The sequence below is a fragment of the Onychomys torridus genome, chromosome 1 (assembly GCF_903995425.1).
Source record: "Onychomys torridus chromosome 1, mOncTor1.1, whole genome shotgun sequence".
NCBI classification, from domain to species: Eukaryota; Metazoa; Chordata; class Mammalia; order Rodentia; family Cricetidae; genus Onychomys; species Onychomys torridus.
Genome location: NC_050443.1, coordinates 160,022,881 through 160,046,205, shown reverse-complemented (window position 1 = coordinate 160,046,205; position 23,325 = coordinate 160,022,881). Strand labels below are relative to the sequence as shown.

Here is a 23,325-nt window from a genome sequence, read left to right as displayed (position 1 = left end):
GCAAGTTCCCATTAAATGCTACCTAAGAGTTGCTGTGGTCATAGTGTCTATTCACGGCAATAGAACACTAAGACAATATGCTTAACATTTTATTTTAGGTTGATTTGTTTTGTTTTGTTTTGGAGACAAGGTTTCTCTGTGTAGTTTTGGTGACTGTCCTGTATCTTGCTCTGTAGACCAGGCTGGCCTTGACTCAAGAGATCCGCCTGGCTCTGCCTCCCAAGTGCTGGGATTAAAGGTGTGCACCACCAATGCTGGGCTTGCTTAATGTTCTTTTAAAAAATTGGTTTATGTGTGCTTGGTGCCTGCAGGGGCCAGAAGGGCATTGGATCCTGAGACTAGAGTTACAGATGCTATTGAGCTGCTGTGTCAGTGTTGAGAATATGAACCCTGGTCCTCTAGAAGAGCAGCCAGTATTGACAAGTCATCTTCTAGCTCTCTATAGACTTTAAAACTGTATCTTCTACTTTGACACAGATTCTATTTTGATTTAGTCAACTGAAGAATGGATTAAGAAAATGTGGTGCATATACACAATGGAGTACTACTCAGCAGAGAAAAACAATGACAGCATGAAATTTGCAGGCAAATGGATGGAACTAGAAAAAATCATCCTGAGTGAGGTAACCTAAACCCAGAAGAACAAACATGGTATGTACTCACCCGTAAGTGGATTCTAGATATAAAGCAAAGAACAATCAGACTGCAACCCACAGAACCAGGGAGGCTATATAGCAAGGGGGACTCTAGGATGACTGTGGCTAATAATAAGTTTTGGTTTTACTCAATCACTGGGCAAGCCTCAATCAAACATTTCACTATTAGGATAAGAATTTATACTGTATCAAGCTGATAACAGAAAAATAAATAAACAAACAAACAAATAAATAAATAAATAGAGGAAAAATAAATCTAAAAAAAAGAAAGAGGAGAGAAAGAGAGGAAGAAAGAAAGAAAGGAAGGAAGGAAGGAAGGAAGGAAGGAAGGAAGGAAGGAAGGAAGGAAGGAAGGAAGGAGGAGGGAGGGAGGGAGGGAGGGAGGGAAGGAAGGAAGGATTGGTTTAACTGTCCCAAAACAGAATTACAAAATTCAGAAAAGCACTTTTTCAGGTTTCAACCATTGTAGACGAGTTTCTAAACAGTCTTATTAAATCAGAAACACAGAGCCAAATACAGGGGTGCAAACCGTAGAGATCAGAGCAATAGTGATAGCCATCAAACTAACCTTAGTTCACCACACCGCAGTCGCTTCCCAAGAGAACCAAACCAGCTTCTTCCGGTCTAACCTGCACTTTTAATGCCTTGCCGTTCTGCCTTCTCTTTGGCTCTAAACCCAGCCACATCACTTCCTTGTCACTGCCTGTCTATACAGACCTCCAGGTCTCTCTGGTTGGCACTGGGATTAAAGGCGTGTGTCACCATGCCTCCCTGTGTCCTTGAACACAGAGAATCTGCCTGCCTTGTGATCGGATTAAGGGCGTGTGCTACCACCACCTGACTTTGTTTATACTGGCTATGACCTCTGATCTCCAGGCAAACTTTTTTTTTATTAACATACAAATAAAATATCCTCACATTTCAGCACAAATAAAATATCACCACAAACCACAGTCCTCAACTGGGGTTAAAACAGGATTGCCCATGTCTCAGTCCAACATAAACATGTCTGCCTCATCTTAAAAGTTCTATCACTCTTCATAAGACAGAGTAATCTGATTTTCTCCTACGTTCACAGTAAATTATGACACCTCCTAGGAACTCACTTCTGCTTTAATTTCTTGGGCACTTGATGTGTGCAGTAAGAGTCTGCCTTAGTGCTACTTTACACGCAGGGTAACTAGACATGCCCTGTACTATACACTACAGCCCCTTTGTACAGAGGACAGACATGGGCTTGGTAGCTTGTTAAAACTGTGTAGCAATGAAGTAGAAGGCTAGAACTTTAAAACTGGGCCTATCAAATTCTGTTTGTCAGACTTAGAAACCTCTTTTCCTACCTATTCAGGTTTACTGGGACTTTAAAAGGCTTCAATTTATAATTCTTGTTCTACAACCAAGTCCTATGGCTTTTAATAATAGATATTATTCACTTCCTTGATTGACATATTTGCACGAATCAAACTGATATTGAAATTTTGTTAGTTGAGCTGAATCTAATGGTAAAATCCTCATTTTCATTTTAGATTGTGTGAATCATGCTACAGTAGTATAGATAAGAATAGAAGGTGTTGGGGATTTAGCTCCGTGGTAGAGCGCTTACCTAGCAAGCACAAGGCCCTGGGTTCGATCCTCAGCTCAAAAAAAAAAAAAAAAAAAAAAAAGAATAAGTTCTATAGATAGGCTTGGAATTGTGTTAAAGGCTATTTATTTTATAAACAAAACTAAATCCCTTAAACTCAACGTTCATGTTTTCACCTCAAGAATGAAAGATTAGGATGGTACCAGGAATCACTTTAGTCAGCCAAGTTAACCAAGCCTGATCTGTACAATAAGAATGTACTTAACTGTGAACTTGAAAAATGGTTAAGGGGAGGCTGGAGAAAGGCTCAGCAGTTAAGAGCACTGGCTGCTCTTCCAGAGGATCTGGGTTCAATTCCCAGCACCTAGAATGCAGCTCTCAACTGTCTGTAATTCCAGTTCCAGGGAATCTGACATCCTTACAGGATGTACATGCAGTTAAAACACCAATGCACAGGGGGCAGGGGAAGAAAGAAATTAAAGAGCACTGGCTGCTCTTCCATAGACCTTGGGCTCATTTTCCAGGACCTACATAATAAACACTCTCTAACTCCAGTTTCAAATAGGATGCTCTCTTCCGGCCTCCAAAGCAAGCAAGTGGTGAACAGATATACATACAGACAAAACATTCGTACATAAATAAAATGAAAAAGAAAAAAGATGACAATTTTCCCACATTTTGAGACAGTCTCATCATATAGCCCCAACCAGCTTTGAATTCATGATCCTCCTGCCTCCTAAGTACTGGAGTTAAGAACTATGCTACTACACCTGCCTTAAACATTTTAACTAAAATTAAAAAGGGGAGGAGGGATGGGTTCCTGCAAGACACTTTGAAAGTAGAGAATATGTTCAAGTTCCACATGTATAAATTATCACATTGCTCTGGAGTAGAACCCTGTTGTGTATATTCTTTTTTTTTATTTTGTTTTTTGAGACAGGGTTTCTCTGTGTAGCTTTTGGAGCCTGTCCTAGCTGGAACTTGCTCTGTAGACCCAGGCTGGCCTCAAACTCACAGAGATCCACCTGCCTCTGCCTCCTGAGTGCTGGGGTTAAAGGCATGCACCACCATTGCCCGGCATGTTCTGTACATTCTTAAAAGGTTAATTTTAACTAAAACTGAACATAGTCTATGACCCCCCTGCCAGGCCTATTTATGTCTGAATATTTTAAGATAGAATTTGCCTGCACCCAACAAAGAAACTGTAACAATAAAATAAGAATAAAATAAAAAGAATAAAAAGTGACTGCTTGATGACTCTAGCAAAAGTACCATCTTATTCACTTATAGTTCATAATAAACACTTAACATAGTAGACTAGTTTTGAACATAAGATATTGAAAACGTTGAAATCTATTTTAATATTTTTTTTATTGAGAAAATACTGCAATGTTGTAAATAGGTAATTCTATAAAGGGTTGCTAATTATTTACCAATATTCAAACAGATTTGTGTATTTATTTTACAATTAATTAAAAACTATCTGTATAAGATTCAAGGTTTAAAAAAAGATCTAAAAGTCAAACACCCTTATTTCACAAATAAAACATAAGTGATCTAAGGTTGAATATTTAAATAAAGTACTAATCAATGAACACTAGAAAGTATTCTTGCATGCTTATACAACCTTCAGACTCAGAATCTAAGACTTAGAGGCTTTAAAGGCTTTCAAGCGCTCTACCACTGAGCTAAATCTCCAATCCTGCTTTTGTTTTACACACACACACACACACACACACACACACACACACACACACACACACATTTTATACTGCACACACATCAAGCTGAGGACCCAATGCATGATAGGCAAAGACTCACCATTGTGCCACAAGCTCAGCCCAATCATTAAAGAAAGTTCTGACGCTTGCTTACTTTCTGGAACTTACGTGAACATTGACCAAACAAAGCTGCAGTATGCTTTTTTTCTTTACAATGTTTTATCATTAATTTTCACTAATCTCTAAAGTCTTCAGTTGTAAATGCAGTCTGAATACATTACTACCATGTTTCACTCAAGCACACACAACAGAAAGTGCAACAGCCTGTAAGTTGAGTAACAATTCTGTTACAGTGCTTACCTTTGGAAGCAAATAATGTTGTGTGTGACTATAACAAGAGCAATTATCTACTACTGTTCCTCACTCATTACAAGACCTAGCATCACCTGATCTAGGTGTGTTTTTATATTTGAATACAAATGTTTCATGGAAGAGATTCATGAAGAAAATACAACTCAGGATATGTCAAGCCACTGCTTCCACTGCATCTCCCTTATGCAACTCTTGTCTGTTATTAGAGAATTTTCCTAATTCCCACACCTGTTAAGACACCAGGATGCCTCAACTAGCTCTCAAATATAAGCATAACCAGAGAAATTCTGGTTTAAAAGATGCCACTTCAAAAAAGCCGGGCCACAGTAGTTCAAAAGCCAAGTACAGACTTGAAGCCAAAGTTCACATGAGCTGTTTGCATGAAGTCTTAGTACACTGATCTGGCCACCAGTTTAAAGGGGACAGTGGAAGAAATGACAGGAAATAAGCCCTGAAATGTACACATAGTTAGGTTTCCAGAAGAATAGTCTACAAACATGTCCTAACTGAACAAGAAGATGAAGACAACAAACATCTGTATTATCAATCAAAAATTTCATTTTTACAAACACCAGACTGAAAAGACATAGCTATGAGCCAATCTGTCTCAGACAATAAAGCCATTAGTAGATCAACTATGCACCGTAAGACCATCTATGAACAGAAAATTTCTGTTTATATTTAATTATGTTGTGAGGTTGAAAAAAGCTTCCTGAAATAGTTTGCTCATATTTCTAATCTTTAGGCTCTATAATTTAGCTCTTCTAACCCCTTTACAACAGGAACCACTTTATAATATACAGTTTCTTTACACCCTGAGCTCCCAAACACCATGGTACGTTCATGAGCATCCTCCCAACAACGACAAGTACAATGATTCTTTACTATTTGTACCTCAAGAGCAAACAAGTCATCCATTCTGTTTTGGCAATCAATCATAGTAAGAAGTTTTTACTCTGATTATGAAAATCTGACCTTTTTGATTTGTTTTTTGGAGACAGGGTTTCTCTGTGTAGCTCTGGCAGTCCTGGAACTTGCTCTGTAGACCAGGCTGGCCTTAAACTCACAGAGATCCACCTGTCTCTGCCTCCCAAGTGCTAGGATTAAAAGCATGCATCACCACCACCTAGTGAAAACCTGACTTTTAAGCAGAACCTGGTATTATAAAACCCAATCTATCTTGGTTTAGCTGAAAACATTAGTATTTAAGTAAACAATACAATAAAGAAAACGAATGTAGTCCAGGAGCAGTATCAAGTCAGTAAGCACACGCGGGACAAGGTAGTGTCTGCACTAGAATGTTGAACTATAATTTCTGCAGCATTATTTCTAATAATCTAGAAGGTTTCCATCTGGGAAGAATCACAGGACGACCAACACGTGCACTTCACTGTACCCATTTTACCCTTTTTGTAAAGTGTTAAGAAGCACTAAAACCTTAAGCAGCAGAAACCAAGCTTTAAAAACAGGTTTTCACAACAAAATTTATTAGAAGAATAGTGGTTTTTAAATTCTAGCATCCAGTGAGAACTACCATACACAACATTACAGCTGGGAATGTTTCTCCAAAATGTCATGGTCAAATAATACAGTGGAACCATTAAGTCTTACACATGCACAAAAGAACTAGTGCTTCTGACATACAATGTAAAAAACCAAAAAACAAAAAAAAGAGAAAAGAAAAAAACAAAAGAGGGGAACCACGTGGATTAAAATTTAAGTACTCATCACATACATTAAGACACAGCTTATTTTAGTCCAGTCAAAATCAGAACTGCATTAAAAATTATATGTAGTGCAATCAAACCCAAAAACTTAACTTGTGATCATAAGTGCTCTACTACATAAACAAATGATTATAGCAAGAACAAAAAGTTCAAATCACACAAGTACAAAAATCTGTAAATAAATATAAACTACAGTACAAGAGAAATATTAAATTATACAATTCCGTCAAACTGTAAACAGTATATTGAAATGAGGTCCATAGAGTAAAGGGGGTTCCTGTTTTGTTGCATGACACTGAACTTCTAGAAATTTGAAAAAATGCCATTTTCCATGTCTTCAAAGGCTTTGAAGAATTTCTTTCGGATGTAAGATATCAAATACTGAAGCAGAGGGATGACTTATTTGCTAACCACAGGCAGCACTGTGGAGAACAAGTGTTCAAAGACAAGTTACCATCAGAAAGAACTTGTCACTGAGGTCTTTGAGGCTCTAAAATACACTGAGATAAAAACTTTCTGCTGTATGCAGACCTGGACCTCTGCTTGTGTGCGTGTGTGCGTGTGTGTTTGACATTTTACATACTTAATGTTAAAATACCAACTTTGGCAGAATCACTACTGGTAAACTCAAAGCACTTCTGGCCCAATGGTTCCGTCACAGTGGCCAGTGCACAGATTCTCTGAAGACATTGCATACATAGAATGTAGAGGTCAGACACCAAGGACCAGTGCTTGAATTCAGTAGTAGTTATGACGAAGAGACAAGAGCCACAGCAAGGAGAAACTGCATCTGTTATAGTTTACAGAAGCAGTGAGGAATGTCACTTATTTTCATTGTGCTGGCTATTAGTGGCATTTAAAAATATATAGTTTAAGTGTGTGTGTGTGTGTGTGTGTGTGTGTGTGTGTGTGTGTGGTAGCTATACATGTGTGCATGTTTAAAAAAATACACCATTAACAGGAACCCCCGTATTATCTGCTCAGTAGTTATAACTGAATCTATAGAATGCCACTATAAGAGTGTGAGGCACCGTGTGCTGGAAAGTTATGCAGCTTTAAAATCTGTTTGGCTGAGTTATACCTGGATACCTGAACTGAGTTTTTAAGTTGACATTCATCAAAGATGTGCTACCAGCACGTTCAAATAAAAGGAAAACAGAAAAATACAAGTCACTGTTAGGTTTAAGAATAGCATCAAAGTACCTGAATTGAGTGAGTAAAGTGTGAAAACTGTCCCTGAGGGTTTTTAAACAGTGTGTACAAGTTGGTTTTTTAAAACATTAGCTTTATTTAACAGTGTGGACTGATAAAATACCAATGTCTGACAGTTTAAAGTGGAGGTCATAAAGAATTATACGCAAACGCTCCAATGTATAGTTTATGCATTTCCCCCAAGTAGCAACAAGCCACTGCTAAGTGTACGTCCCATCACAACAAGCACACGTGGGGGCTGGACAAAGGGTTCTTCTGGTCTGCATTTTTAACAGCACAGCATATCAATATCCAAGGACTATACCTTTCCTAGATCAGAATGTAACTAATTTTGACTAGCAATATAGGATTAGACTTTTAATCAAACACTTCGCTATTACATACTAAGATTCCTTAAACTCACTAATGCTGGTAATACTAACCTAGTTAATTAAACCCCCCACCCCCTGGTTTTAGAAATATACCCTTCCACAACTTAAAACCACTAAGATCCATATCAGTCCTCTGATGTAAAAAGCATGTGAGTGAATCAGTATTAAAAATTTACACAGTAAAAAGGCTTGAATTTCAGCCAAAGATTCTAAATACTGCTCATTCCCTGAAGACTTCAAAGGGAGAGAATCTCTACCCATTTCCTTAGTGATTTATACTTCTAAAATGGTCTGATAGCATGTTTCATTTGGGGAATTTCCCCCTTTCTCTCAAATTCCAAATTCCTAAGCCTGAATTGCTTAAATGAAATGGGAAAAATGAGGCAATTAGAATTACTAGAAAGGTACAAAATGTTGTCATTTGTTAAAATAAGGATTATTTATATAAATGTGTTTTGACCCCATTATCATGTAGTTATGGTTTTTAAAAATCATCATCCTAAAACTTACAGTACCTAAGACTCTGAAGATAAATTAAGACTTTAGTGTTTCAACAGAAAAGTGCTGACTTATCCCTTTTCTAGAACTTCAAACATTTGGGGAAGTGCTTCCCTAATGACAGTGAGGCTTGCTATACACCCAACCACCAAGCAGGAAAAAGTCACCCGGATCAAAGACTTTCAGGAGTGTAGCACTGGTTATTTACCAAATAAGAATCATTCTGTGGGGGCAAAAATATTCTAGACTGAAATTCTATTTGGCTACTGAATGTTAAAAATCCCTGCTCTACTGTGTCAGTATCCTGTGTCCAACTACTCCCAACCCCCCCCCCCCATCCCTTACACACTATCCACTGAGACTCTAATCTCCAAAGAGATTGAAGAATTTATGTTTTCAGGACATACCTGAGAAAGGGTGCAATTATGCAGAACAAGGAACCCAAGACTGCACTAATACTGGTTATAGTTTCACAAACTGTTTTTCAAGACAAATCTAAGAAGTTTAAGAGGTATGAATCTTCAAATGTCTCACTGCTTTAGATTATTATTTATTTGGTATGTGTGTAGGGTCATTTCCAGTGTTGAGAATATCTTGAGCCTGCTCGATGACAGTTCAAGGAGTAAAGAGTTCATTTTCACATTCAAACAATAAAGATTAAATATTATGAATATTTGCTACATCCAATAAATCTATGGTTTACTAAAAGTGCTTGCTTTTCATGCCTTTTTAAAAAATGAATACAGCTCTAAATGAACTGGAAATCTTAAAATTACCTCCCAAACAGTTGCAAAATTAACTCATGTTTACTGTCTACCAAATAAACACTAGTTTCAATTCTCATTTTAAAACAAAGTAAAAAATTTTCCTATCAAATGCACATGATCCAATTTTAACACAAGTGTCTTGAGACTCACTCTTAGTTTATCTGGAGCAGCTGATCTTTTTCTCTGATGTTTACACCTGTCCATCCTATGTTCCAGTCCCTGCTCCAAAATCCTTTTTAACATTTACGGCACTCAGCGGTGTTATACCACAGGGCTAATGTCTGCTTCTTCAAAAGGCATTGTGTAAGTTGGAATAAAAGGACATGGAAAGAAGTTCCTCTTACTTTCCCTTGTCACTATGTTCACAAATCTTCAAGTCTCAAGGACAAAGATAAAAGAGTATGGAGGTCTGTGTTCCTTGTACCACAATTAATATATATATATATATAATAAAATATTATATATATATCTTTCTTTTTCAGTAGATTTTTTTTAAAGCAATTAGATTTTTAAAAACAAAACAAAAAACCAAAGACCTATATAGTTCAATAGTCTTCTAAAAGGACTATATGGCTAAAGCCATCAAGTTTGAGTAATACTGGATTGACCAGAGTATTAATGAAAATTTAATTCTAATAGAAAGGGAACAAGAAAAACAATGTGTGACATCTTCCTGAAGGCTAAAACTTAACCTGTAACTTTCAATCTGCCAATAAAATATGAAATGGGGCAATCCAACCTATTGTCATAGTCTAACACCAATGACAGCAATCCGAATAAATACAAGAATGGAGATGTGAAAACAACCTTAAGCATTTGGTTACATAAACAATTACAGAACCAAAAATTTGTTTCAAAATGAAAGCTACTAGGATGTAATAGTCTTCAAATAAAATAACACTAATTTGTCATACATATGCTTTGATGGCTCAAAATAATTTCAGGTTCTGACACTAAACTATTTGTTTTATGAAAATAATCAAACAAATCTAAGCTTCACCATCATAGGGCAATCAAATGTAAAAGGATCACAAAGGCTTAGAACCAGGTCTGGCAACATGTGCTTACTTGGGGTAGACAGAGAACACACTAGCAGCTCAAAGGTTGCCATGTGCTGCCTAAGGACAGAAGGTAGTTAGGATATGGGCCATAGCAGGTAGTCACTTTTAGTCTGATTTAGAGTTCTCTCCAGAAAATTGGGAACTAAACACCTCATTGTGCCACTTAATGTTTTGCTATCTGATCCCAAACAGCTGGTATTACAGCTAAGGTAAAACACAGGGAATAGAAATGCCAATTGGTTGAGGTAATGCTTTGTAAGATAACCAGAGTTCTAAAGCACTTCAATGTTGCAAAGTAAAACTGTATCAAATAAAGCTAATACACACTTCACACCTCTGAGTCTGCTCACCAGAACTGAATAGCAATTAACTTCACATATGGACCCTACTACTACACAAAGCCTTGCTCATATTCATGATCCGCTGCAGCAAAGGTTTATCAAGCAACATCTAAACTTCAGAATAACAACAAACTTATATTAAAAAGTATTATACACAAATATAAATATTTTTTTTTCCTGAAAGAGAGACCTTGTCCTTCATGGTATTTGGGGAGCAGAATAAAAGTGTATAGCTCATCACAATATAATTCAGTCATTTGAAAGCCTGCCAAACAAAGTAAAATAATACACTATACTGGGTCATCCCTGCTGATTCTGCTCTCTCAAAAACAGGAATACTAATGATAAAGTATTTTATTGGGGTGTCATCTACCCCAACTATACCTCTCCTAGAACTGTTTAGTGTTCACAGTACTGTAGATTACCTACTGTGTGATATCAATGTTCTCGCACTAAAAAGCAAGGATTTATTACAGTAAGTATATTATTTCCTACCATTAGTTCAAATAGTGTTATGTAATTTTAATAATCTCATCATTTGCCTTACTGGAAAATATGAGGAAAAAGGAATCTGTGACAGGCAGTTGTGAACTATACTTTCCCATACCATAAAAATGGTCAACTGTTGTCTGGGGCCATGCAAAACTCTGATTAGCAGAAATTAAGCATGCAAGTAGACCAATCTCCATTACACATTTATGAGGACGTCTCCAAACTAGAATATCTACACTGAAAGTGCCATACAGCAGAGTGGTAAATCAAGAGAGAAATCAAATATTAAGGGATCACTGTGGTATGAAGACTGACAGCCACCTCCAAGAAATATGTAGTATAGTGGAACTCTGAACACAAAGTTTAACATTAAAAGTGCACCTGAATATTACAAACTAACTTTACAAACCTACAATAAGGTAAAATATATATCTTTTGAAATATTCAGCAGCTTTTGTCTTTTTTTTTTTAAGTTTTTTTTTCGAGAGGCTCATGAATTTTAAAAGGGACCACTATCTAATTTCAACCATGCTTCACAAAACAATAATGGCTATTTTATATTGCAGTTACCAATGTAATGCAATTAGTGCTTTAAAACAATCTATACTCAAACAAAAAAACACAATAGCAAAAGAAAGTAAGAAAGAAAAAAGAAAAAGAAAGAAAGAAACAGAAACCAGCCAACCAACCAACCTTTGGAGAAAACATGCTTATTCAAAAGCTTCTTGGAAAAGAAAATTTACCTGAATATCAAGTCATGACTGATCTCAAGTGTAATGTTAAAAAGCTTCACAGACATGAATATTACAATCTTCAGGTCTCAGGACTTTAATCTGAGAATTTCAGAGTTTGGTTTGTTTTTAAAATTCACTTTCTAACCAAAACAAATAATAATAGAAGTACTCAATTTTCACTATTTACAACTCTCAGCCTACAGTCTGAAATGACACAATACAAGTTCTCTTATTTAAACTGCAGCATTAAAGGGTAGGCACACCATTCTTCTGCTGCTCGATTGTCATCCACTGAAACACACATAGAAAATATTTATGTTAGTAAAATGATCACTCCCATTACACTACAATGACAAGGGTTACATAACTCAACTCATACATCACTATCAACTACCACAAAAGGATTAAACCTCTCTGAAGAGTAAAAGTACAAAAGTTCAACTTTTAGGGCCAGATTTTTTTAGATGGGCCTTTAATGATGTCTTTCTGAGAGGGAATAAAAAGCACAAATTAATTTCTCAAGGGATCTTTTGCAACAATTTTGGGCTACTGACTACCCCACGCATTGTGCAAAAAGGAACCATGACTGCAATTAACTGTGTGCTGACAAACTGAGAGGGAACAAAGGAGGTTTTCCTTCATAAGCTTAGCCTTTTGCTTTCAGCAAACTTCACACAACTTCCTTCAACTGCAGATGAAAATCATGCATCTCATATTGTATTTTTATTGCAACTTCCAGCTAGGCCAGGAAATATTGCAGTCACATTAACACTACCAAACTCTTTGTCTGTTGAGGCTAACAAGCCAAGAAGAAACAGGCGTCATTCACTGATTACATTGCCTTACAAAATAACCAAAAGAGGAATCCACACCCAACCTATGTCAAAAAACGAGTAGTGCCTTAATTTTAACAGCAGCAATGGTGTGCCTAACCTTTGAACACACAGGTTGCAAGTGAAATCTACCTGTTACCTAATTGAATTAATGGGTTCAAAGTTTTCAGGCAGGAATTTGTGCCTGTCTGGAGTTATTCCTACTACTTCTCAAGTTGTTAGTATTCTTCTGAAATAACCAATCTTTACCTAATTAACACTGAATACTTATTTTATTTTACTCAGAAATGGCAATGATTTGGGATTTGGCTAAGCATTTAGAAGGTCCTGATCACCTTCCTCAGCAGATTAGAATACAAGGTATAAGTGGTGTGGATTTTACTTTGCACAAAATAGTAATTTTAATCTGATCATAGTAAGAGATTAAATTCCACTGGCTTTACTTATCAGGTATTCTTGCAATTATCTGTTGAAAATAAATCTTCCCAACTTAAATTACTGCAATTTCATGTGCCCATCTCAAACAAAGCTTAAGACGTTCTTTAAGGAGTGCTTACACAAACATGATCAGAAAGGGCCTGAATGTGTGCTAAACAACCAGAAAAAGTCAAGAAAGGGATATTATGTAGGATGCCATAAAAACAAGGGGAAAAGAAGTTCAGCTAAACAAAATTAACTAAAATCTAAAATCCAACCTCTCCCAATCTGGTAGCAGTATCTGAATTAGTTAAAAACAGAAACCCCAGTGAACTAAACTACCAATTGAACTACTAACAGAATCAACATGCAACCTAATCACATTAGGTCACCTTGGAATTGTGATTTTTTTTCTTACTAAAAACTTAGATCCTTCATCTGTGTAGAAATTATCAAGGCTGAAAACTCTTAGCATCATTTATGCCATAATTGCTAACTAATACACATTGCTTTGTCTATTTTCTGATTCCCAATAAACACAGCTTGGATATCTTAAAACTACTGGCCAAAACAATACTCAGTTGTTGGTTAGTACATGACCACTTCCATAAAACCACTGAAAAATATAAAGAAGCCTAAGTTTGCAAATGTGAGGCATCCTCCATTGTTTATGAAATGTACCCTGACTGCTCCTGAGGAAGAAGGGAGCGCGTCCTCCATGAGATAAGGCTATAATCTCACTTGCTGGTGAGAGCAAATTCTACCCTTAGAAAATCTCAAATGAAATTACAGCAAAGGTAGTGTTCCAAGCAATGAACTGAAACAGTTTTGAAGGTAGTGTGTGCACATCTCCACCGCCTCCCCTCTGGGTGAGCACTAAGACATTGCTAATTTAGAAAGTAAATTTAATAATGAAAAGAAAATGATAAAATATAATTATAAATGACCCAAGTATTTATCAAGAAACCAAATTTCTTAAAGTCAAAGGTTCATCGTTTTAGTTTAACCCTTCAATTAGTTGAATCATAGAAGAAAAATGTGAACATTTTTGTAAGATGGCTTTTCAATTTGTAATGATAAAGCTCCCAGTATAACAGAGGTGATTTCTAAAAGGGGGCTTTTTCTTCTTCTTTTTTTCCTTCTTCTTCTTCTTCTTCTTTTTTTTTTTTTTAAAGTAAAGACAAACATAACTTAAGAAAAAAAAAAAAAAAAAAAAGAAAATAAAGAAAAGCATGCAGGCTCTACAGGCAAGGAGTCCACTTCCATGTATCTGGTCTGTGAGGTAACTCAATTCTCTGTATAGAGAAACATGCAAAAGGCCAAACAATATTCCGAGCCATACTGCACATGGAAATTTAAAATATGCAACATTCAGAATGCACCTTTCACCTCTGTGCACATGTCTGTGCAAAATCTGCAAAGAAGCAAGTGTCACAGTAATGAAGTCAGGTGCAGTGACAGCTGGACAATGATGCAGTAGTGCTCACCCAGTTTGTACAGTAATTGGCACTCTACAGTATTCCTACTCAGTTTTTGATTCATTTGCACTTTGTGCTGCCTCTCCCTGGGGATCTAATTCAATCTTTACAGAAACATCTGGCCCCTCCGACCTCATTAATTTCATCTTTTTCTTTGGAGGGTTTTTCAAAGTGCCCAGCCTCTCCTTTACTTTGTACTCCAGTGTACTGTGGGGAATCCCATAAATACTCTGAGCTTTGGAAACACTCATTTTTCCACTCATAACCACCGAGATTGCTTCCTCCAGTATCTCACTGTTGTACTGTCTGTAACGCCCTCTTTTCTTCCGAGGCTGCTTGGAGCCAGGGTCTCCTTCTTGATCCGATGTGGGATATGGCTGTCCAGAGGTAGACTGCTCAGCATCTGAGCCCCAAGAATCAGGTCCAGCATCTAATATGCTTTTTCTATTTTGTTTTGGAAGAATAGCCCTTAATTTTTTACTAAGCGCGCTCTCCGTTTGTGAACCCATTACCAAAGAGCTATAGCTGTACTGATCACCAGTGCGAGACTCCCAAGAAAGATCCATTCCTCGAACTTGTGGTATCTTTAAATCTACAGGAGATGAATGGCTCATGTCTCTTTTTCCATCTTGTTTTGTTTGATGTGCCATTTTTGGAAAGGCAGAGTTCTCTGCAATAAAAGGAAGGTCACTGATGTTGCTGAGTGCACCATTTCCCCTGAACTTCATACGGTTGAGGTTGAATTCGTAATGAGGTTTTGCCCAAGAGGCTTCCCTGGATAATATTAAGTGCTGTCCATGATTCTGTAATCCAGACGGCCCAAGGCTGGCAGCTGTGGACAATTGATTTCTGCTCAGTAGCTCTTCACTAATCTGCAGGGATCGAGCCAGTGGAACTTTGAGTGATGTGGAGTGTCCAAAACCTTCCCTGGTTCCATCCTGTAAGCTTCTTGGAGGTACCCCATCACCACTCCGAAGTCCATCTGGGCGGTACTGGCTGGGTCTCCCAGGTCGCCTAATTGGATGGAAGGAAACTGATGTGAGCAGGACTTGCACAGGAAGGGAGGGGTGGGTGAGGGGACCACTCCTTTATTAGAAGGCCTTGCTTGGGTAACATCACTTTGTGTTATTTATTTATTTTTCTCTAAAATTAAAAAAAAAAACACATGGTCTCAGCAGTTAGTTAAAAAACTTGATCACAAAAAGGAAAAAAGTGAAAAAAAGAAACAAAACAAAACAAAACAAACAAAAAAAAACCAGGAATTTTTTGGGCAAAGAAAAATCAAACCTGTTGGCAGTCTCTGGTTGGGTTCACAAATTTTCGGAGAAAAAGTTTCGCGCAACTGTTTGAAAATAGCACCTTAACCATTAATTACAAAGTAATCATTAGTATCTCCATTATCTATACAGAATTGTTTACCAACGTGACGTTACCACTAAACAAGCACAGTAATAAAAGAGTAAGCCAAATTATTTATTTTAATGTAATGCATTCAACATTCATAACAACTATCTATAAAGCTGGCAGCATTCACACTGATGAAACCCACAGATAATTGCTCATTTATGCTACAAACAAGTTAATGTTTATCATTAAAAATTAAACAATTCCAAATGACATTTCTTGTACTGCTTGGAAAAAACCTAAATATGACAACCAGTCCCAAGGTGAGGGAGGAAGTCAAGCAAAGCTGGTAACTTACCACACTTCTTCATTACAACCCCACTGGTTGTAGGCAGACACAGTACCACATTTCTGCAAAGTGACTTTTTATTTTACCCAAAAGTTTTTTAAGTTATACTCAGAGCCAATATAACCAGAAGTATAAATAACTTGGTAGCAATCTTCTTGAAGACAAATCTTTTTCTTAAAATGTCATTGTTTATGTCGAAATAATGTTTAAAGTCAATTACTTATACAGTTAACTCCTAAGATTTTGTAGTTGTTTTAAGGTATTGTGTGTGTTAGGTGTCTTCCTTCCTTGGTCATTCTTCTCCCCTGCTCTTCTTCTTTTTGTGGTGGTGAGCAGCTTTTTTTTCACTGAACCTGGAGCTCACCGATTCAGCAGGCAGGCTGACGAATGACCCCCAGGGATCCTGCTGTCTCTGCCCATTCCCTCCCCAGTATGGGGTTACAGACATGGTTGGTAGCCCTACCACCTGTGGTGATAGAGATCCAAAGTGTGTGTGTGTGTGTGTGTGTGTGTGTGTGTGTGTGTGTGTGTGTGTGTATGTGTGTGTGTGTGTGTGTGTATGTGTGTGTGTGTGTGTGTGTATGTGTGTGTGTGTGTGTGTGTGTCTTCAGCAACTGAGCCATTTCCCAGTCCCTAATTCATGAAGTTTTCATTTTCGTAACAGAGAAAGGCAAAGCATTACTAAGAGGAATGATTATATCAGTCAGGCCCAAAAGTGGAATTTTACAGAAATAAATGACCAACTACATTCTCCCAGATTTCACAGAGACTTGCCACCATTAACACAGTAACACTGAATACTCAACTGAAAGACGGGCAGTACTGCTATGAATTTATCTTCCATGAAATAAAACCAAGTAGAAAATATTTCCCACTCAGATGAATGAACACAGCAGCTTAAACAATACAGAACATAAATCTGGCAACCAGGTTTAAGGTGATTCTGAAACAGGGGCTTCAGTTTGAAATTGTACTTGGGCTTCTACTAGGAACACGCTTACACAATTCAAATGTTTTTGGTATTGAAAGGGGACCCAAGTAACTTGGGATCATACTGGATTAATTTAGTATACACACAAGGAAATTCTGAGAAGAGCTTATATTAAACCATAAGAAAGCAAATTAATGTTTTTAGACTGAATAGAGTAGGAGGGAGGAAGACAATGGAATTTAGGAGAAAATAAGGGGGATTTTTATAAGTCAGTAAAAGAATCCTTCAGTTTAAAGTAATTAATAGTGTGGAAAAAGCCCATTTAGTGCCTAGTTATTCCTTCAGTGTCTAAAAAACTCCCCATATCAACAGTATTAAAAAGTTTAAGGCATACATTATTAACTAATTTAAACTCACCAACATAATTTTTCATATCTAGATAATGTTACAATTTTCTAATATGGTATCTAAATATTAACATCTGGTTTACCAAAATGTTTACTAGATACACATCATAAAGGTTATGCAATTCTTACACTATAAAATAAGTGGTCAAAGAATTCACTGTGGGGTTAAAATTTATCCAGCGGAGTATATAATAATGTTTGGCAATATAAGATGGTTACTCATCTACCTACAACATTCTATTAAAAACAAAATCACATACAGTTACATTTTCTGAACTGCCATGGAATTAAAACTGCAGTTCAAATCAAGAGCCAATAAAACCAAAAACCAAACCAAAACAAACAAAAATAAACACACATTAACACACCTCACCAGGGAGACCAAATGAAACACTGGAGCCCACTTTCCACTCAACAACTTGAACACATATTAATACTCTCTTCACTTCTACACTCTGCAATTACTTAGCACAGGTTCCACACTCCAAAACACTGACAGAAGGCCCAAAGATACTCTTTTCCTTCACTGACAGACTGAGCTTGCAAGACTCTGAAGCTGAAGAGTAAGTTCTTACAATGCTCAGGACAGCTGGCTGAATCGCCTTAGATGAATTCTCTATATAACTGTGAAGGCTATAAATATTTTCCCTTACCCGTTCCCTTGAGTACTGGAGCAGCCTGAAGAATGGCTCAGGGAAGTGCTGCTAGCACATGGACTTTTCTTAGTAGATAAATCAAGCACACCGTCTGTAGAGACACAAAGAAATATCTGAGGACATTAAGAACAGAAACAAATATGAACTGGATATACTAACAATGAGGAAATAGCATTTGTTATACTGTTACACCTAGGTGACATTTGTCATACTGAGGTATTACATTAAAAAGAAAAAAGGTAGTTTCTTCCAGAGAAACAAATTTAGCAAAGCATGTTATACTGTTGTACATATAATATACTTGTATTTTTCAGGGCTAAGTATCTTGTCAACAGAGCAAAAGAAAGTTAAAACATTACAGAAGATGGTAAGATATATTGAGATATTGGAAACACCAGTTACACAGCATGGGTTCTGCACTGGAATTATTATACTTCATTTTCTAAACCTTTAGTCAAATGTATGAATATATTAAAAAACCAAACAAAACCTACATTCCCAAATTCCTCAAGATTTATCTACTTTAACCTCCAAAACACACAAGATAAACTAAAGGGATGAATCGCTTAACAGCTTATAATTTGTATATATTTTAACTATTCTTTTTGTTTTTGTTTTCAAGACAGGGTTTCTCTGTGTAACCCTGGCTCTCCTGGAATTGGCTTTGCAGACCAGGCTGGCCTCAAACTCAAGAGATCCGCCTGCCTCTGCCTCCCAGCATGTTCTATTACCGCCCAGCTAACTATTCTTTTGATACAAAAAGTGTGTATTTAAGATAAATCTTTTATGAAAGATCCTGAAAGTTCAATCGCTAAATTTTGTTTAAGAAAAGAGTTTTTAAAAAATTTAAATATTTTAAAATGGTGTTCAAATTTAGTGAAAAAAAAAAGAAAATGAAACCTCTTAATATCCTAATAGCTTGCAAGTGTAACCTAAAAAACAAGATGAATCACAGATTTGTGTATTAATACATAAAATTAAAGACTTTGTTTTCATCAAAGTTAATTTTCCCTTTATAGACATAACTTGACAACTCCCAAAGTTGTCATTCCATCCAGAGTTAAGAATTAAGACAATTCAGAGCTTCTGATTTTAATTTCTAGCTGGCTAGCAGGAGGTCTTGGTATCTACATCAACAGTAAATCCTGAATAGGATATACTTAAAACTTGAATCAGAGGATGCTGCAACTCCCCATATTTCAAGTTGTTAGAAATATGCAACTAAACCTCTAAAATTAAAAGAGCCCAGCCTCATATAAAATTTTTAGGAATCACTAAAACATCTATAAACAACTATTATGTTAAAAACCAAGTAGCATCTTATTAAATATCTAATACCCAACTGTTAGAGATCTACAAAGTAAATGTAGTACTTAGAGTATTTCTAACCCAAGACAGTTGCTTTAAGTTAGCCTGCACTACTAACACTATAGATACATCTCTATGATGCCACTTTTATAAATCTGAAGCTTCTGATGCAGTATCTGGAGTCAAGAGATTTTTAGTGAAAATTTCATTCTGTAGTAAAGACAACAATCCTCAATCAAACAGAAATATGCCAGGCAGTGATGGCTCTTGTTTTTAATCCCAGCACTCTCAGGAGGCAGAGATAGGCAGGTGAATCTCTGTGAGTTCTAGGCCAACCCGGTCTACAGAATGGGTTCTAGGACAGCTGGCTACATACAGAAACCTGTTTGGAAAAACAACAAACAAAACCCCAAAAAACACAACTTTGAAAACACAGTAAGGGAAGGTGCACTGTCAGTGTGAACAGGGCCAGAAGGGCTCCTGTATGGGGCCGCTCTCAAAACAAGACGTTTTGTTCACTGTTCACCATATCCAAACAGAGAGACAAGGGAGAATAAAAGAAAGCCTACTCAAATACATACTTCAATAAGTAACTACCACCAGTCCATTAAAGAGGATAACTTCATAAATTACTTAAAATAAGAAAAAAATGGGTCCTTTTGAAGAGATTATTTTTAAAAATTTTATTTCTAAAATCAAGATATTTCTTCCCAACAAATCCATTCATAACATACCTTTTCTGCTATTCTTAAGTTTTGAATACACCAATTATAATCACTTTAGAAGTTCAAACAGTGCCTCAGTTGCAAAACTGCTGACAGCACATTGTGCAAACACAAAACAGCAGGGATTTTCAATCTATTTAAAACACACTTCAGAGATGCAAGAAACATCTGAACAAAACTGATAACCTCTTAATGTTTTCACTGATTTGGGTTCTTAATACTTATTTTGGAAATATCTTCAAATTATTTCCTATTTAGTTCATGTGTATATATTACACTTAACGATCTAAAGTATATTCTACTGTCTTTTATTTATAATACTATTTTCATTTTTAAAGGCAGGTTTTATTATGCAGCCCTTGTAAACTAGGCTGGCTTCAAACTCCTGCCTGTGCTTCTCAAGTGCTAGGATTAAAGGTGTGCATTACCACACCTGGCCTGATACTCTTTTGAAATTACAATGCATACTTTTACTTATCTCATTTGTAAAGTGTAACTTTCAAGCAAAGGGTGTTTTTCAGATAGGTACTAAGGTTTAAGAATCTGATACATTATTTTAGAAAGTGAAAATGTTTGTATCACTCTCGTGTTAAAGTTTAAAAATAATTGCCCGACTTTCCCAGGTGGTGTAGCCATCACAGTCCCATCTGGTGATGGGTTAAGACTGTTCAACAATGCTATCTGCACTTCTCTACCACTGAGTAGTCAGGACAGTTTAAGAATGACACTGTTTTTAAAAGACAAGGTTTCACTATTCTGCCCATACCTTGTCCCTGCCTCAGCTCATGGAGTTGGGACATACAAAAGCATATACCCATGGCCAGCTAGAATCACATTATTTTTTTATCCTATTGTTGTTGCTGGCACTCTATTTGTAATTTTCTTTCTCTCCAAATTGAAGTCTTCTGATTGGAGAGAGGAGACTATGACATCAAACCATACCTTGTTCGCTAGGTTCTGACTGAGACTTTCTGACAGTAAGGTCCAGAGGTGAGTCTTGGTCAGCCATGAGAAGTTTGCTGAGCACGGGGTTCTGAGTAGTTGCAGCCGTGGGAGAGGTGGAGACTGGAGATGCTTTCGGCAGGCTTTGGTTCTTTGTGCTATTGGGCTGGCTGGGGTCCTGAGTAGAGCTATTTTTTGAGGTATATTCAGCAGCAAATTGTTGGATCATTCGCTGCATGATCTCACGGGCCACTAGGGGAATATTGGGGCCGGAGACCCAGGGACTGTCTGTAAACAAAGATTTATTTACTTTTAAAGTGGGACAATGAACTAAGAAAAAAAGACAGCTTTCAAGAAAACATGAAACTTCACTTTAGTTTTTCTTTAAATTAATCTAGTATCCCAACAATTGTATTCACCATTTATTTATATTCTTAACTGGTAAGCATTTAGATCGCAGATTATTGAAAATAAAATAGCAAGAATCACTTACCTGGTATGGAAATACCTAAGCCTTCTCTTAGGAAACAGTTACTGTCAACATCTATAGATAATGTCAAGTTTTCCCTAAACTATCTCCTCATTTCCTTTATGTAAGGGTTACTGAGTCTATGACAGCTTAATTTACCTCTTAGGTAAAGGAATAACAAGAACTATAAAAGATATTTAACTTTAGGATCCAGGATTTAATTTCAAGATCCATGTAAAGAGGAAACAATCTGTGTAAACCTATTATCTTCACATTTCTATCATCATCTAGAGACTGTATCTGCTGATTTCTGTATCCCTAATCTTGCCTGGTATAAAGTGTCTGTTCAATTTATTTGGGTAATAAATACAACAATCAAATCCATTACCAACTAATACCTTTAAAACAAGAGAAATGTGACATAAATTTGTACAGGATGTTATTAATAAGTGTTAAAACTCTTCACCTGAACTTCATGTTTTACAGTACACTTGACCCCCCCCCCAAGGCCTAGTCAAGGCCTTTACAAGAGTTCTCAAAAAGTTTTAGTTTCCTTATTTGTTAAGGTTTAGCTACAAAAAGCAAATAAGTATTCAAAATAGTTTGGAAACGTGAGGAACTCTAGAGGTTGGTTTATGGACTTAAAGAAAATCTGATTTTTTTAAAACTACTATTAAAATATAAAACCTCCACAGTAAGAACAAATCATCAAAACCCCACAAGGCTCCTAACAGATGCCAAAGAACAATACCTGGTACCAGAAAGTGCTCATGAAGTGACACTTATCTACAGACTTGCTCTACACATTTCTACCCACCTAAGCCATATTTAATAACCCCACAGTTCCTCTATAAATACACTGTGTTGCAATCATCTTATAAAAAAGATATTGAATAAAATTATTTTTACAACTAATTCCAATTTTTTAATCAAAATATGAGCCACATATTGCTTTTATATTTTATAATATTTATAAAAGTATATAATATTTTTATCCACTCAATTTTTGTATGTGAGGGGCAATGGTGTCATGGTGCATATGGAGGTCAAAGGACAATTTGTAGCAGTCAATTCTCTCCTTTCATCATGGGGGTCTTGGGGATCCAACCTGGGTTGTCAGGCTTGATAGCAAAAGCACCCTTATCCATCAAGACACCTAGGCAGCCCTTTTGATATTCATTTAATATATGTATGAGTACCTGCAGAGGTGTACATGAATATAAATTAACACAAATAAGCATAAATTACTACCTATGTGTGAAGCTTGTCATAGAAGGCATGAAATCTGGAACTGGAGTTACAAGTGGTTTTGAGTGGCTGTGTATACCAAGAACTGAACCCATGTCCTCTACCAAGAGCAGCAAGTGCTCTAACTGCTGAGCCATCTCTCCAGCACCTAACACTGGTAATCTTGTTTATTTTTGGAGACAGAGAGTTTCCTTATTTAGCCTTGGTTGGCCTGTAACTCACTATGTAGACCAAGCTGGTCTGGAACTACTTCTACCACAATTAAAGGCACTGAATCACACTGGCTTCTGAATTTTCTTTCCCTTTTTTTTGGAGAGAGAGAGAGAGAGAGAGAGAGAGAGTGAGTGTGTGTGTGTGTGTGTGTGTGTGTGTGTGTGTGTTGAGACAGTGTTTCTCTGTGTAGCCCTGGAGTCCTGAAACCCACTCTGTAGATCAGGCTGGCCTCAAACTCAGAGATCCTCCTGCCTCTACTTCCTGAATACTGGGATTAAAAACATACGCCACCACCACTTGGCCTGAATTTTTTATTAATAGTTATTGATTTTACAGTTAAGACCTATTTCCCCTACATAATATATAATCTCTAAATAGAAAAATATATAAAACTTCATTGTATTAGTGGCATATATGAGGTATGTTTTTACCTCATGGAAAGTAAGAGAATATGTAATAAAGAGGAAAATT

The 23,325-nt window shown here is 36.7% G+C and overlaps 1 protein-coding gene across 5 annotated transcripts in view; it reads right to left on the bottom strand.

Moving 5' to 3' along the window:
• Lcor (ligand dependent nuclear receptor corepressor) overlaps positions 1-23,325 on the bottom strand; it is a 129,826-nt gene that overhangs the window by 23,157 nt on the left and 83,344 nt on the right. For 3 of the 5 annotated variants that reach the window (XM_036169335.1, XM_036169315.1, XM_036169320.1), the window contains 2 exons: positions 20,925-21,212; positions 17,947-18,040 (listed from right to left, as the gene is read on the bottom strand). In XM_036169335.1, the coding sequence (XP_036025228.1) occupies positions 17,947-18,040; positions 20,925-21,162 (332 nt within the window). In that variant the 5' untranslated portion in view covers positions 21,163-21,212. Of the gene's footprint in view, positions 1-14,022; positions 15,277-17,946; positions 18,041-20,924; positions 21,213-23,325 lie in introns of those variants that run through there. The other 2 variants (XM_036169341.1, XM_036169329.1) reach the window with 2 other exon arrangements.